At 40.0% G+C, this 14907-nt stretch overlaps 1 protein-coding gene across 2 annotated transcripts in view; it reads left to right on the forward strand.

The window, feature by feature from the left end:
• Positions 1 to 14907, forward strand: part of abcb11a (ATP-binding cassette, sub-family B (MDR/TAP), member 11a) — a 39606-nt gene that overhangs the window by 11082 nt on the left and 13617 nt on the right. The window contains exons 2-4 of one of the 2 annotated variants that reach the window (XM_079666675.1): positions 9017 to 9091; positions 9210 to 9225; positions 9317 to 9365. In XM_079666675.1, the coding sequence (XP_079522801.1) occupies positions 9049 to 9091; positions 9210 to 9225; positions 9317 to 9365 (108 nt within the window). In that variant the 5' untranslated portion in view covers positions 9017 to 9048. Of the gene's footprint in view, positions 1 to 9016; positions 9092 to 9209; positions 9226 to 9316; positions 9366 to 14907 lie in introns of those variants that run through there. The other variant, XM_079666678.1, reaches the window with a different exon arrangement.

Here is a 14907-nt window from a genome sequence, read left to right on the forward strand (position 1 = left end):
TAAAAAAACTGAGCAACTCAACAGTCAACTTTATTTATTATTTTCATTTCAGTGTGGACGGATTGAGACAGCGTGGTGTCCAGAGAGCTGCAGAGACTTCAGGGAGAAACCTCCGTGTGATGGACGTCCAGTCTGTTGGTTTGGAGAGGACTGAGGGTCTTTCCTCTGTGAGGAGGACCAGGCCTGATGGAGGAGCCCATGCTGGGCAAAGCTGATACAAACTGCACAGGCCTAGTCTGTCACGTTATTTGACTAAATGTGTTTACTTATACATTTAATAGGTTTACACCTTCTGTCCATATGTGCTTTTTATTTAAAACATTTGATTAAGTTTTGGTTCACATTTCAGTCAATTGTATTTGTATTTGCACTCCTTTTGTCCATTATTCTTACTGAAAATAGATTACACATTCACATCTGACTGAAGATTGGCCCCATTTATTTGTGACGTTGCAAACTCTGCGGTAAAAGGCACAAGTGATGTGAAGCTCATAAAGTGAGGCAAATAGAAATAATCAGCTGATGGAGTGTAGATGTGGAAATGGGTGCATTCGATCAGCTGACTGTTTTTACAATAAAAGTAGTTTCTTAGTGTACTGGTCTTAAAATCTCATAGCATCAGCTTTTAATTTTCCTCTTGGATGTTCTTCTTGACCCTCAGAGAAGGAGAACATGTCGTGTCTTTCAGGCATGTCCTTTCCTAACAAAAATGACAGGAAACATAAAACATATTATTGCAGAACAAGTGCGTTATTTATGAAAGCGGTGTGTTTGTGTGTTTAGGGGGTGTAGATATAATTATTTTGTAATTGTAATGTTTTTTTTTTATTTCAACAGTGAGCTACAAAGACAATCAGATTATGAATGAAAAGTATGAAGTTCATCAACATTGAAATATATGTTATTATCAAAACAATATTTAACTGTTATCAAAACGTAGTGCAACTGTAGATATTGCTCTGTTGTCTCACTGAAAGAATAACTTTGACCACGTTTTTTACAGACAATATTGAGAGAAAAATAGTAGCAGTTCTTATCATGTGTTAAATATCTTTGCCTTCAATACATTACATTAGAAAGCTGACAAAATCATAGTGCTTGTTAACATCTAAATGTAACTTTTTACATGGAAAAAAGCCTCAACTTAACTGATGTGTAGGTGATCTAGTATTTAGTATTGTTTAATGGAATGTATATCAGTGTATTAAAGTCAATACTTCATTCATTTAAACCAATATCTTTCTTGATTCTTTGTACAGTATATGAAAAAGAGTCTTTGTACCTGAGCTGAAGTTCACTGCTGTGAGGAGTCCAGTTCTGTCTCTCACTCTCTGGTCCAGCCTGTCTACATCACCTGGACACCTTAAACAAATAGATATACAGTGAGGCAAAAAAGTATTTAGTCAGCCACCAATTGTGCAAGTTCTCCCACTTAAAAAGATGAGAGGCCTGTAATTTTCATCCTAGGTATACCTCAACTATGAGACAAAATGAGAAATAAAATCCAGAAAATCACATTGTCTGATTTTTAAAGAATCTATTTGCAAATTATGGTGGAAAAAAGGTATTTGGTCACCTGCAAACAAACAAGATTTCTTGCTCTCACAGACCTGTAACTTCTTCTTTAAGAGCCTCCTCTGTCCTCCACTTGTTAACTGTATTAATGGCACCTGTTTGAACTCGTTATCATTATAAAAGACACCTGTCCACAACTTCAAACAGTCACACTCCAAACTCCACTATGGCCAAGACCAAAGAGCTGTCAAAGAACACCAGAAACAAAATTGTAGACCTGCACCAGGCTGGGAAGACTGAATCTGCAATAGGTAAGCAGCTTGGTGTGAAGAAATCAACTGTGGGAGCAATTATTAGAAAATGGAGACAAGGGCTCCACGCAAGATCTCACCCCGTGGGGCCAAAATGATCACAAGAACGTTGAGCAAAAATCCCGGAACCACACGGGGGGACCTAGTCAATGACCTGCAGAGAGCTGGGACCAAAGTAACAAAGGCTACCATCAGTAACACACTACGCCGCCAGGGAATCAAATCCTGCAGTGCCAAACGTGTCCTCTGCTTAAGCCAGTACATGTCCAGGCCCGTCTGAAGTTTGCTAGAGAGCATTTGGATGATCCAGAAGAGGATTGGGAGAATGTTATATGGTCAGATGAAACCAAAATATAACTTTTTGGTAAAAACTCAACTAGACGTGTTTGGAGGAGAAAGAATGCTGAGTTGCATCCAAAGAACACCATACCTACTGTGAAACATGGGGGTGTAAACATCATGCTTTGGGGCTGTTTTTCTGCAAAGGGACCAGGACGACTGATCCGTGTAAAGGAAAGAATGAATGGGGCCACGCATCGTGAGATTTTGAGTGACAACCTCCTTCCATCAGCAAGGCAACGTTTGACCTCTGTCATGGCCAACAAAGGGTATATAACAAAGTATTGAGATGAACTTTTGTTATTGACCAAATACTTATTTTCCACCATAATTTGCAAATAAATTCTTTAAAAATCATAGAATGTGATTTTCTGGATTTTCTTTTTTTTTTCTCATTTTGTCTCTCATAGTTGAGGTATACCTAGGATGAAAATTAAAAGCCTCTCATCTTTTTAAGTGGGAGCACTTGCACAATTGGTGGCTGATTAAATACTTTTTTGCCCCACTGTATATGTAAAGTACCATGTGTACAAACAATATAACTGATTCTCTTCTGTTGAACATGTTGGATTGTGTATTGTCCGAGTCAGGGTCCTTTTTATTTTACTGTAACTTTGGAAGTTGTGTTACCAATGCTTACTGTTTATTTGATACCCATTTGGTAATGCAATTAATAAAAACAACAAGGTTTGGGTTCGTTCTTCAGATGACTGTGAAGTTAACGTGTAAGCTCAATAATGAACTCCAGCTCAACCAACCATATTGTAATATCTAAGTAATCATCTTGAAATTATTGTGAGGTTGATTTCACATACACTACTTCGACATTAGCTTGTCTACATACTTGAGCATAGCCAATTTAAATTAACCTTAGCGATGCATACAGTTCCTACCTATATAATAAAATATCTCTCTAAGTTACAAGGATGACCTTATTTTATCAACCTCAAACAGAAGCCGTTTGTTCAACAGTATTATCCCACTTAACGCTTGTCTATTTTGTTTTAACCTTTATATATACAGTCTATGATTTTAACTTGGAGGCTACGATTAGCATCATTAGCACCGATGTAGCTACCACTCGCTTACACGCTAACCCAACTCTTAACATTCATTACGTAGCTGATTAAAATCATTAACACATAAATAAAGCACTCAAATTTCACTTACCGCAAAACCGCATTCATGCACCGTCTGTTCTAACCGCAGAGCGAGTCACAATAGTCCGATATATAAGCATGAAGAACAAACAACCACGGCCGGCTTCAAGTTGTGTTTCGTGGATGAACTGACCAGGCAGAGTCCCTGTAGCTAGTAGGGGTGTAACGGTACACGTACCCGTACCGAATAATTTCGGTACCGGTACGTGTACCGTGTGTACCGAACGAATATAACGTTAAACGTAAAAAATTGAGAACATGAACAACTTTTTGGAAGTAATCTCAGGTGCTGTGTTGCAGCATTCAGAGTAATTTGCTCACATTGGGTTCAACGCGTCATAGAGCAACCAAGTAATTTCATTGGACGAGAGGCATACTATGAGAGCTTGTCAGAGGGATGCGTTCAAATTTAGTCAGTAATTTGAGGAACTGTCGAAATGGCGAACGCAGATAAAGTTGAGCTCGAAAATCCTCCAGCATCATTGAAGTCTCCGGTTTGGGAACATTTTGATTTCAGTTACGTACAAGGATGACGGACAAAGACAGGTGGACCGAACTAAAGCTGTTTGTCGGCATTGTTCAACTAAAATTGGTTACGCGGCTGGCAATACATCAAACTTGCACACTCATTAGAAAAGGCATCACCCGAACGTGAATATCAACGGTACCAAAAGAAAAAAGACTGAAGTGCAAACCCAAATCCCACTAGCATTTAAGCCTCCACCACTCGCAAAAAGTTTAGACCGAGCCAAAGCTACTACAAACGCCAAATATCCTTATGTTGCCATGTTAGCAAAGCGCTACCTGGCTGTATCTCAATCAATGTTTATTTATATAGCCCAATATCACAAATGTTACATTTGTCTCAGTGGACTTCACAGTTTGTACAGAATATCAGTATGACAATACGACACCCTCTGTCCTTAGACCCTCACATCGTACAAGGAAAAACTTCCAGAGAAAACCCACAGTTTAAAGGGAAAAATGGGAGAAACCTCAGGGAGAGCAACAGAGGAGGGATCCCTCTCCCAGCACGGACAAACGTGCAATAGATGCCGTGTGTAAATTGAAAAGATAATACATTTGCAACATAGGTAGTCCAAATGTTTGGAAATGCATGTGTGTATAATAGGAAGATGAATCCACGAGGATATCCATCCAGGACTTATGATCCAGGACCACAGCCACGACTCAAGATCCATGACACAGGACCGCAGGATCATCCATGACTCCGGATCCCGGCGTATATAGACACCAAAAAGAAAGAGATTTAGGGAAGCTGGGTTAATCGGAACATGAGAGTACACAGGTATAGACAGAAAGAAGGAAGAAGTAAGATGTCCCCCGACAAACTAAGCCTATATCAGCAAAACTAGGGGCTGAATCAAATCAGCCCTAACTATAAGCTTTATCAAAAAGGAAGGTCTTAAGCGCACTGTTAAAAACGGATAGGGTGTCTGCCGCCCGAACACAAACTGGAAGCTGATTCCACAAAAGTGGAGCTTGATAAGAAAAGGCTCTGGCTCCCATTGTACTTTTAGAGACTCTAGGAACAACCAACAACCCTGCATTCTTGGAATGCAATGCCCTAGTAGGACAGTAGGGTATAATGAGTTCTTTAAGGTAAGATGGCGCCTGCCCATTAAGGGCTTTGTAGGCGAGAAGAAGAATTTTAAATTATATCCTGTGTTCTATAGGGAGCCAGTGTAAGGCAGCCAGAACAGGAGTAATGTGGTCCCTTTTCCTAACTCTGGTAAGTACACGAGCTGCAGCATTTTCAATCAGCTGAAGCGACTTGACTGACTTCTTAGTACACCCTGATAATAAGGAGTTACAATAATCCAGCCTTGAAGTAACAAATGCATGGACTATTTTCTCTGCATCGTTTTGAGGCAAGATATGCCTGATTTTTGCAATGTTACGTAGATGGAAGTAGGCGGTCCTTTAAATTGATTTTATGTGAGTGTTAAAGGATAAATCCTGATCAAATATAACACCAAGATTCCTTACAGTCTCACTGGAGGCCAAATTAATGCCATCCATAGTTAGTATATCTTTAGATAATTTGTTTCGTAGATTCTTCGGGCCAAGTACAATAACTTCAGTTTTGGTCGTGTTTAACATCAAAAAATGGTAAGGTCATCCATGTTTTTAAGTCCTTGAGGCAGTCTTGAATTTTATTTAGATGATTAATTTCATCAGGCTTGATTGATAAATATAGTTGAGTATCATCCGCATAACAATGACATTTTACAGAATGATTCCTTATAATATTGCCTAATGGAAGCATATATAGTGTGAACAAAATAGGTCCAAGCACTGAGCCCTGTGGCACTCCATGGCTAACTTTGGTTTGCATGGAAGATTCATCGTTGACACGTACAAACTGAGAGCGTTCAGATAGATAGGACCTAAACCAGCCTAAAGCAGTTCCCTGTATGCCAACTAAGTGCTCTAGTCTTTGCAATAGGATATCATGGTCGATAGTATCAAATGCAGCACTAAGATCGAGCAAGACAAGAATAGAGACAAGTCCCTTGTCTGAGGCTATTAGAATGTCATTTGTGACTTTAACCAGAGCTGTCTCTGTGCTATGTTGTGTTCTAAAGCCAGACTGAAAATCTTCAAATAAATCATAGTTTTTTAAGTAATCACACAACTGTTTTGTGACTGCTTTCTCAATAATTTTTGAGAGGAACGGAAGATTAGAAATAGGTCTATAGTTGGCTAAAACCTCTGGATCGAGGTTGTGCTTTTTAAGAAGCGGTTTTATCACTGCTACTTTGAATGATTGTGGAACATAGCCTGATAATAAAGACATATTCATAATATTTAAGTCTGCTACCTCTGTCCCTAGCGAGATGGTGTTCTCCACAGCAGGAGACATTGTTAGTGCCAGCAGATCTGCCCTTTCGGCAAGCGATGTGACAAGTACATTTTTCTTTAAAAAAACATGAAAATACAATGACAAGCAAGTCATAATGTCAAACTGGCTGCTTAGGTACTAGTACAGTACAGTTCAAATACAGATTATTTCAGTTCATCGAAATGCTGCACCTTAATGTTTATTTTATTATATTTTGTATTTATTTTAGTGAATATTCACAGTTTAATAATAATTAAAAACCCAAAACTAATAGTTTATGTTTTGTGAGTACTAGTAGCCTACAGTAAAGTTCAAATACAGATAATTTCAGTTCATCAAAATGCTGCACCTTAATGTGTATTTTATTATATTTTGTATTTGAGTGAATATTCACAGTTTAATAATAATTAAAAACCCCAAACTAATAGTTTATGTTCTGTGAGTACGAGTACAGTAAAGTTCAAATACAGATTATTTCAGTTCATCGAAATTCTGCACCTTAATGTTTATTTTATTATATATTGTATTTATTTGAGTTAATACATTATTTACAGTTTAATAATAATAAAAAACAAACAAAAAATGTTTTGTTTTGTGGAAAAAAATTCTGCTGTACCGAAAATGTACCGAACCGTGACCAAAAAACCGAGGTACGTACCGAACCGAAATGTTTGTGAACCGTTACACCCCTAGTAGCTAGCTTCACGGAGCAGGTAGCAGAGAGACAAGAAGCTAGCAGCAGCAGTCACTTCACAGAGCCGTCACTCAATGTGACCACGCCCTAATTTATGCAAAAACTTTAAGACCTAATGTAAATAAAAGGGTCGTGTTAGAAAACAATTCACTCACAGATCCAAAAATCATGAAGGTGGAATCTAACTATATCGATAATAAAATGTATGGAGCCAGGGGTAGAAACATGTTTTTTTCTGCTGTAAAATTGGGCATTTTAACATGGGATCTATGGAAATTGCTCCTTTCTGCAGCCATCGCCTATCGGCTAATATATGAACTGCAATGTGTGGCACTTCCGTATTGGCGTCCCGGCTATTCCCCAGAGTTTGCCGCTTGAGAATGACCCAATTGTGTTGTAGTTGGTTTCTACCACAGTATTTAGCTACATGGATATAAGTCCCGCCCCCTCTCCAGCGTGTCCTGTTTGAATGACAGGAGTAAATACAGCTGACAGCCGCGGAGAATCTCCAGCGATTAGTTAACCCCGTTGTGAACGCAGCATAATGCAGTTCAGAGACCAGACCACTGCTCTGAAACCTTTAAAGCAACTTTGAGATGTTAGCAGTGTATGGGGCACAAAGGCCATGGTGGCCGTAGGACGTACAATTATTGAGGGGCATAACGGTCAGACCGCCGTGAAATTCATACCCTGATTGTAGGTCTATGTGGACATACATTTGTCATAAAACCTGGTTCTGTTGAGTCCCACCAAACCATGGATTCCATTGATTAACATTCACACGATGTATATGTGACACTCATACTTGTCAACCCTCCCGATTTTCGCGGGAGACTCCCGATTTCATTGCCTTCTCCCGGTTTCCTCCCGGGGTCATATTTCTCCCGCATTTCTCCCGATTTCTGACAAAATCAGATTTACACACGACTGATTCCACTCTGACTTTAATACAGCTACACCATTGTTTGGTTTCCATGGTAACACGTCTCTTTAGTAGCGTGCGCAACTCAAAGTCTGAGAGGGTGAGGCAGATATTCACAGAAAACAGAACAAGAATCGACAACTACTCTACTCTCTGCTCACTCCTTTCCTGTAAAATACAGGTCCAGCCCACACATATGCTCCATCAAGGACGGTGCTACAGGCCGCAAGGCAGTGCACTTACAACTACAATAAGCATGTTAATGTTAATCTAACAGCTCCGGCGATTTTGCATTTTGAAATGCTCCCGATTTCTGAGGTCTAAAGGTTGGCAAGTATGGTGACACTTGGGTCCTGCTTTGCTGTTGCTTTCTTGTACTTCACCGGAGTCAGTTTGAGATATCAATCAGCTTTTATTCTGCAAACCATGGAATAAACACACAGATCCACAGTTTAGCCACAGTACAGTGAGATGTTGTTCCAAAGCTAAGAATCCTCTAACACTCTTACAGTGATCGTATAGTGGTATCATTTGTTTAGAGAAAAAGGATTCTAAATACAAATATGAAGAAACCCAATAACATTTATTACAAACATAAAACAATTTAGTTTGTAATTGTGACAATAAAGATTAATCAAATTACTTAGATGAACAGTATTCAATAAAAACATTTAACAGCTCAAAATAAACATACCTGCAACCATGGAATAGACACACAGATCCAGTTTAGCCACAGTACAGTGAGATGTTGCTCTACAAAGTAAAGTTTCACATCAGTGACATAAATGCCACATGCACTCCACGACGTTAGCGGCTAACTAGTTAGCTGGAAAACGGCTCACTCTCAGTTTATGTACAATTATTTTAAAAAAGTGATACACTACGGAATCTAAAGACATTTAGCTAAACATAAAATATAACCAATAAATGCAGATAGATTATACACAGAATAGTACATGTAGATCACAATTATTATTATATTTACAACTGAGTGAACAGAACAACAACTCACCCAAAGCTAAGAATCCTCTAACACTGACGGTTTCCCAAAATGCACCACATTCAGCGCAACACTAGCTTCCGGCTCCGGCTTTTCAAAATAAAATAAAAATGACAAAACTATGGCTGTAGTCCCAGTTTAACAGGATTTAATAAAACAAACATTCATTATTTACACTGTTACATATATTATTATTTTTTCATTCACAGTTGCCACACCTGACTGAATCAGGGCAGCAGACATGAAGAAATCGACCAAATCTACACACGGGGAAGAAGAAAGTGGTAAGTGATACATTTTCCTTGCAAAAGAAATGTGCACAATAATAGTACAGTTTTGTAAAAAAGAAAGAACCCATCTATCTAAGTGTAGTTTGATACATTTGTACGTCTATTTTTGTAGGGAAACTCAGAAATGGGTAAGTGTACTGCACAGTATTGACATATTCCTCAAAATGCTAGCAGTTGTGACATTTTCCTGGGGCTGACTTTAATTGACATGTGTTACAGAATTCAGAAGAAAAAAGAAAAGGCACTGAGTGTTGGATACTTTCAGCTGGTAAATACATTATCTTTGCTCATATTTTTCATGAACAGTCATGAAGCAATTCATTTGTTTACATTCATATGATAGACTCCAAATTCAAACCGTGTAAATAACTAAACACTTGTTAAATGCTGACGTGCGTGCCGTTTTGTTATATATACATATATATATATATGTATATACATACGTGATTTGTCAATACCTCAACATAAATTATGTATTTTTAGTTACTTAATGATTTCTATATGTGTTGTAAACTTGTATACGCTTAACACACTTACAGGATTTGTACTTGAAATGTGTGTAACAGTGTGACATTGATGGTACTTTGAGAAAAGGATCTGGGTCATTTTCTCACCTCTCCACACCAGTAGCGTAGGCAGAAATGTACTTTCTGGTGTGCTTGTATAAAATAGGGTGGGCCAGCTTTTTCCAGGGGGAAAAATGACTTTAAAGTAGGCCCGGCCTATAATAATAATATATAATAATGCCCATTGCCAAGCATCGTTGTAGCATTTCAATCCGAATAATGGTCAAAGACCTGACTGATGATATGAATTCATTGAAATCTCCAATATCAACGTAAGAGCTATAAAGACACACAAATAACAAATACATTTAGGCTCCATCCGTATTAGAATCACTTTAGCATACTACCAAAAGTTAACTGTAAACAGCCAGCAAAGCTACAAAACAGCATACAAACAAATTAGGACACAACCTACATGTTTATATTATAGTTAATACCAACGTTATGCCTCTTTGGGGGGTGCTAAACTTAAACATAAACGTTATCCTTTACTTTCTCCGTCTTTATATGTAGATTAATCTCCGCTCCTTTTCTCCGTCACGTTGTTTCCATAGCAACAACAACTTCCTGTCACATTATCCTGTCAATATCTAAATAACACAGGAAGTTAACCTAGATTACATTTAAGACATATTTACAACTGCAACGAAAGTAATAAAAACAATGTAATATCCTTTTCAGTTTCACAGAACACAAATTGGGTTAGGTAACAGCAACAATAGGTTGTATCATTCAAACCTGCTCATGGACTTGCAGTGGTCCTCGCTTTTTTTATGTCTCTCCAGCGAGCTACGCAGGTGCTTCCTGTCTACATATCCATCCCTCGTAAATGCACCTTCAGCTCCTGGGCTGGGGAAATGTCTGCACATTTTACAGAAAAGCGCGTCCCTGCAGGCAGCTCTCTGCGGCCCATTCACAAACCACACCCTACCCCTACACCCTACCCCTACACCCTACCCCTCCGTTCACGCGGAGGGTCCGCCATATTAAGGGCTGTTCCAAACCAACGAGTGTGGAGGGGGAGTGGCATGGATGTATAATAAGAACTGGATACAGCGTGGGAGGCGGGGCCTCATTCATTCCTATGAGAGTTGCTCATTGGCGCATGATGATAAAATGGCCCAACTTTTGAGAGCGAAACGTCACAGATTACCCGGCATGCCTGAGAAGTACCCGTATGTGCACTCATAGCGCATGCGCAACTTTAACCAGAATGCTCGTTCACATCAATCACGTCAATTTGCGTACACGTAACAGCACCGCACGTTCATGACAGCCTGGTAATGGCTTGTTTTTATGATGGATTTGATATTAACGAGGCGGCAGTTAGCAGCTAGCGGCTAGCTAGTAATTATGCTAATGTACACATAAATCGTTATGTAATTATATATCACTCTGTAACAGGATCTAGTGATATCCAAGCAACAGAGCTTCATTAGCATGAAAGAATGATTGCACTGTATATATATATATATATATATACGTATATATATATACAGTGTAATAAGCTTCTTAGTGCAATAAGAAGCTACAGGGACGTTAATCTAACGTCGATAATATTAACTTTATTTAATACAACATTTACGGTACAAGATTTAATCATACAGCCCATGAAGTATAATATTTTACAAATGATGAATTACAGCAAACATGTGCAATATATCCATTATTACAGCTCCTTGGGATGGCAGTGAGACGATATGGGTCCGTTGTTATTGTGCATCCATGGGTAAAGATAGGCCCTGTCTCAGGTCCACTATTTTCATTTCCTCGCTCCTCGCTCCTCGGTCCTCGGTCTCACCGGAAGTTGATTTGTCTGCGCCATCTTGAGTACCGTCCCATGGCTCTTATTTTTGCCGAAAGACCGAGGATTGAGGAGCGAGGAGCGACAATCGAGGGACCACCAGTCCATCCTCCGATGAAATCCTCAGATACTCGCCCCGCCCCCTTACTTTGTATCGCTCACTGATTGGACGATGCAGTGCATGCACTGATCTCATGCTTCTTGTTCTTGACATGAGAGCAATACCCCAGCGGAAAAAAAAAAAATGTTATTCATTTATTGGAAACATTTTCATGATCACTTTTTTCGTTTTATATTTTCATTTACTGTCATTTCCATTCAGTCAGTCATTAAGTGCTATTAAAATGTTAATGTGCTACATATCCACACAAACAAACAAAGTGTGCAATCCAATGAATGTTAATCTAACTGGGTTTTGATAGATAATATATATATTTTTCTTCTCTCAATTATTTTATTTCTATTGTGCACTCTAATCAATATTAATCAAACTATTGTTCGTTTATACATTTTAAGAATGGCGTTTATCTTTTTTGAGAATGAGTTCTTATTTGATTTTATTTATTGGGGTCTACAACCATGCCCGGCGCCGTGGGAGGGCCAGGCCCTCCCATTTGACATTCCTGCCCTCCCCCAATAAACACGTTTTTTATTATTTATAAAAATTAAAACAATATTTTTTTTATTTTTTTTATTATAAATAAACTGTGAACTTTTATGCTACGATGTATGTGATGTCAGATAGTAACTAAAAAAAAAAATCGCAGGCTACAGCAAATAAATGCATGTGTCTGTTGTGATTTGTGATTCGTCCACATTTAGACCAATCACAGCGTCACACTCTGCCACCTATTCTGGATTTGTTTATTGTCCATTGTGTAGACTCCCATTTCTGTTTGAATTACAAAATGGACATCAAAAATTGGCTTAAAAGGTCTAAGGATTTATTAAAACGAAATAGCGATGAAAGAACTGCAGCCGATGCAGCTGCTGGCACCTGCCGTTGCAGCAGCACGCCTTAATTGTCACAAGCTTGACCTCGGCAAACCCCGGGGCTGAGTTAGCGAGCCCAATCCTTGAATCATCAAGGCGACCGCCACCAACGCTGTCCTCCGAGGCACAGCTCCTTGTGCCCCTACCATCACCACCTGCGTTGCCACACCCTGTACCACACCCGCCAGCATCCTCCTCCTCCGTGCCGGTGCCTCCACTACAGACGCTACCTTGCAGCACATCAACAGGTAGGCTACTATTGGGCCAGCAACTGCTCAAAGACACACCGCCCCAGATGATCTCGGGGTTAATAAACCCAACCAGTTGAAACTGGATCGTTATCCAGGGAGATTGTTTTCAGGAAAGAAGCGCACTTTTGCCGCTACATGGTACAACAACAGACCATGGCTTGAATATTCGTTAAAAGCAGACGCAGCCTTTTGTTTCCCCTGTAGACAGTTTGAAGTAAATACGTCTTCATCTGATGCGGCTTTTACTGTCAAAGGTTTTTGCGACTGGAAACACGCATTACAGACTGATAAAGGACTGCTAAGACATGCCGCATCAAAAGAACACATTTCATGTGAGAGTTTGTGGAGAGAGAGACAGATACGCGAAACAAATAAGGAAATTAGTATTTTGGTGCAGATCAGCTGGCACGGAACCGTTATTACGTGTCAGCTGTCGTTGATATTATAGCTTTTTTAGCTGTCAACCAACTCCCTCTCAGAGGTGACTCGATTCACTCCACAGCATGTCCGAGTGCAGTGCATAGGAAAATAAACCATGCCCAAGGCGGGCTAAACAGTTCATCGTCTCCGTCTATTTCTTTCTGAGTGCAACGATGAGGAAGCTGCCATCCTTACCCAGTGTGCCTTGCTCGTGATTTACCAGTGTTTGTGCTGCCACGCACACAGTGTTTCAAAAGTGGTTTCTATGTTGCCGTTTATTTGTGTATGTATTTGCGATAAGTGTGTCTCTTTACGCAATGCTGTTGGCCTTGCTGTTTTGTGCCGCTGGCCCGAAGCACATGACGGTTTTGTGTGCCCTCCCATGAAAATAATATGCCCTCCCTTTAGATTTGTTCTGGCGCCGGGTCTGTCTACAACAGATGATACAAATGTTTATGTCAGTAAATGTGTGGCAGGGGTGTTTGTGAAGATAACGGGGACAGAGCTGCTGTCAGACGAACAGCTGTGTAGCGTCATCACAAACGGACGTCGCTTCACGTGACGCTCCGGAGGAAAGGACGTCCCATTGCTCTTAAAACTCATTTCCCTGCTTCTCGTGGTTTCCTTGCGTCCCTCCATGCTTCCCTGGAGGGAGGGACTAAACACAGGGAAACAACGCAAGTGAGGGAAGCAAGGATTTAATTTAACCGACCTGAGACGGGGCCATAAACGCATGTAGTGCTGAACCTGCTGAACACGTAACATGAACGTGCCGGGCGGCGCGGTCCCGTGAGTTAGATGCGCGTTCATAATACAGAGGGATATAACTCTCAGAATAATGTTATTAGCACATTTTTACAACTTGAGGAACTAATGTTTTTAATAAGGGCTATACAAGTGTTCATACTGGGTGGTTTATTTAGTTTTTAAAAAATTATCCAACGATTTACAGACCATTCTTTCCCCATGTAAGTCAATGGGAAAAAGTGTTTCCGGGCCCAGAAACCTAAAGGAAGTGTCGTACCGTCGTTTGGCCACAACGAATATTCTACTCAGAGTCCGGCGCACTTCCTGGGGGCTTGGGGAGTGGGCTATCAAGCCCTCAAACAGCGAGTCTGCAGCGGTGCTGACTTGAAACCGGCCTCTACTTGACCGGAGTCACGCTGTGTGTGTCTTCTTCTTCTTCTTTCGTGTTTATTGGCGGTTGGCAAACCAACTTGTAGGTGCATTTGCTGTGTGTGTCCGTCAGGAAACAAGCTGTTAACAAGTAGTTCCAGCAAACATCCACTGATAAACTGCGATGTTAACAACCTCATGATAACCTCATATGTTTTAATTTAGGATCATACCTGTGTTTAGTCTAGAAAAAGGTAAATGTGTGCATTTTATTATAAAGTTGTGTATGTTTACAGACTGTTGCAAAAACTAAGAAGCTTATAAACATCAGGTTTAAAACTAAAAGAGCTTTACAAAAAAGAACACAATTAAAGATGTTTGGAGTTTTATTTGAGTTATTAATTTACATTTGTTGTCAAAGAGATGCTGATTTGTAACCGTTGTTACATACAGTTACGGCATTTCCTGTTTCTGCCGGAGAGAGGGGAGGCCGTCCCAAAGCTTGCCGCTGTATTTGAGAAGGGTCTAGCTGCGGCCGCGGACAGTACACTACACTACACGACACGCCCACCTGACACGACACTACGGTGGCTGAGAAGGGTCTAGCTGCGGCCGCGGACGAGAAGCCCCTCACTGCAGTGTGCAGTGCCTCAATGAGCT

The sequence above is a fragment of the Notothenia rossii genome (genome assembly GCF_949606895.1).
Source record: "Notothenia rossii genome assembly, chromosome: 2".
Classification (NCBI taxonomy): domain Eukaryota; kingdom Metazoa; phylum Chordata; class Actinopteri; order Perciformes; family Nototheniidae; genus Notothenia; species Notothenia rossii.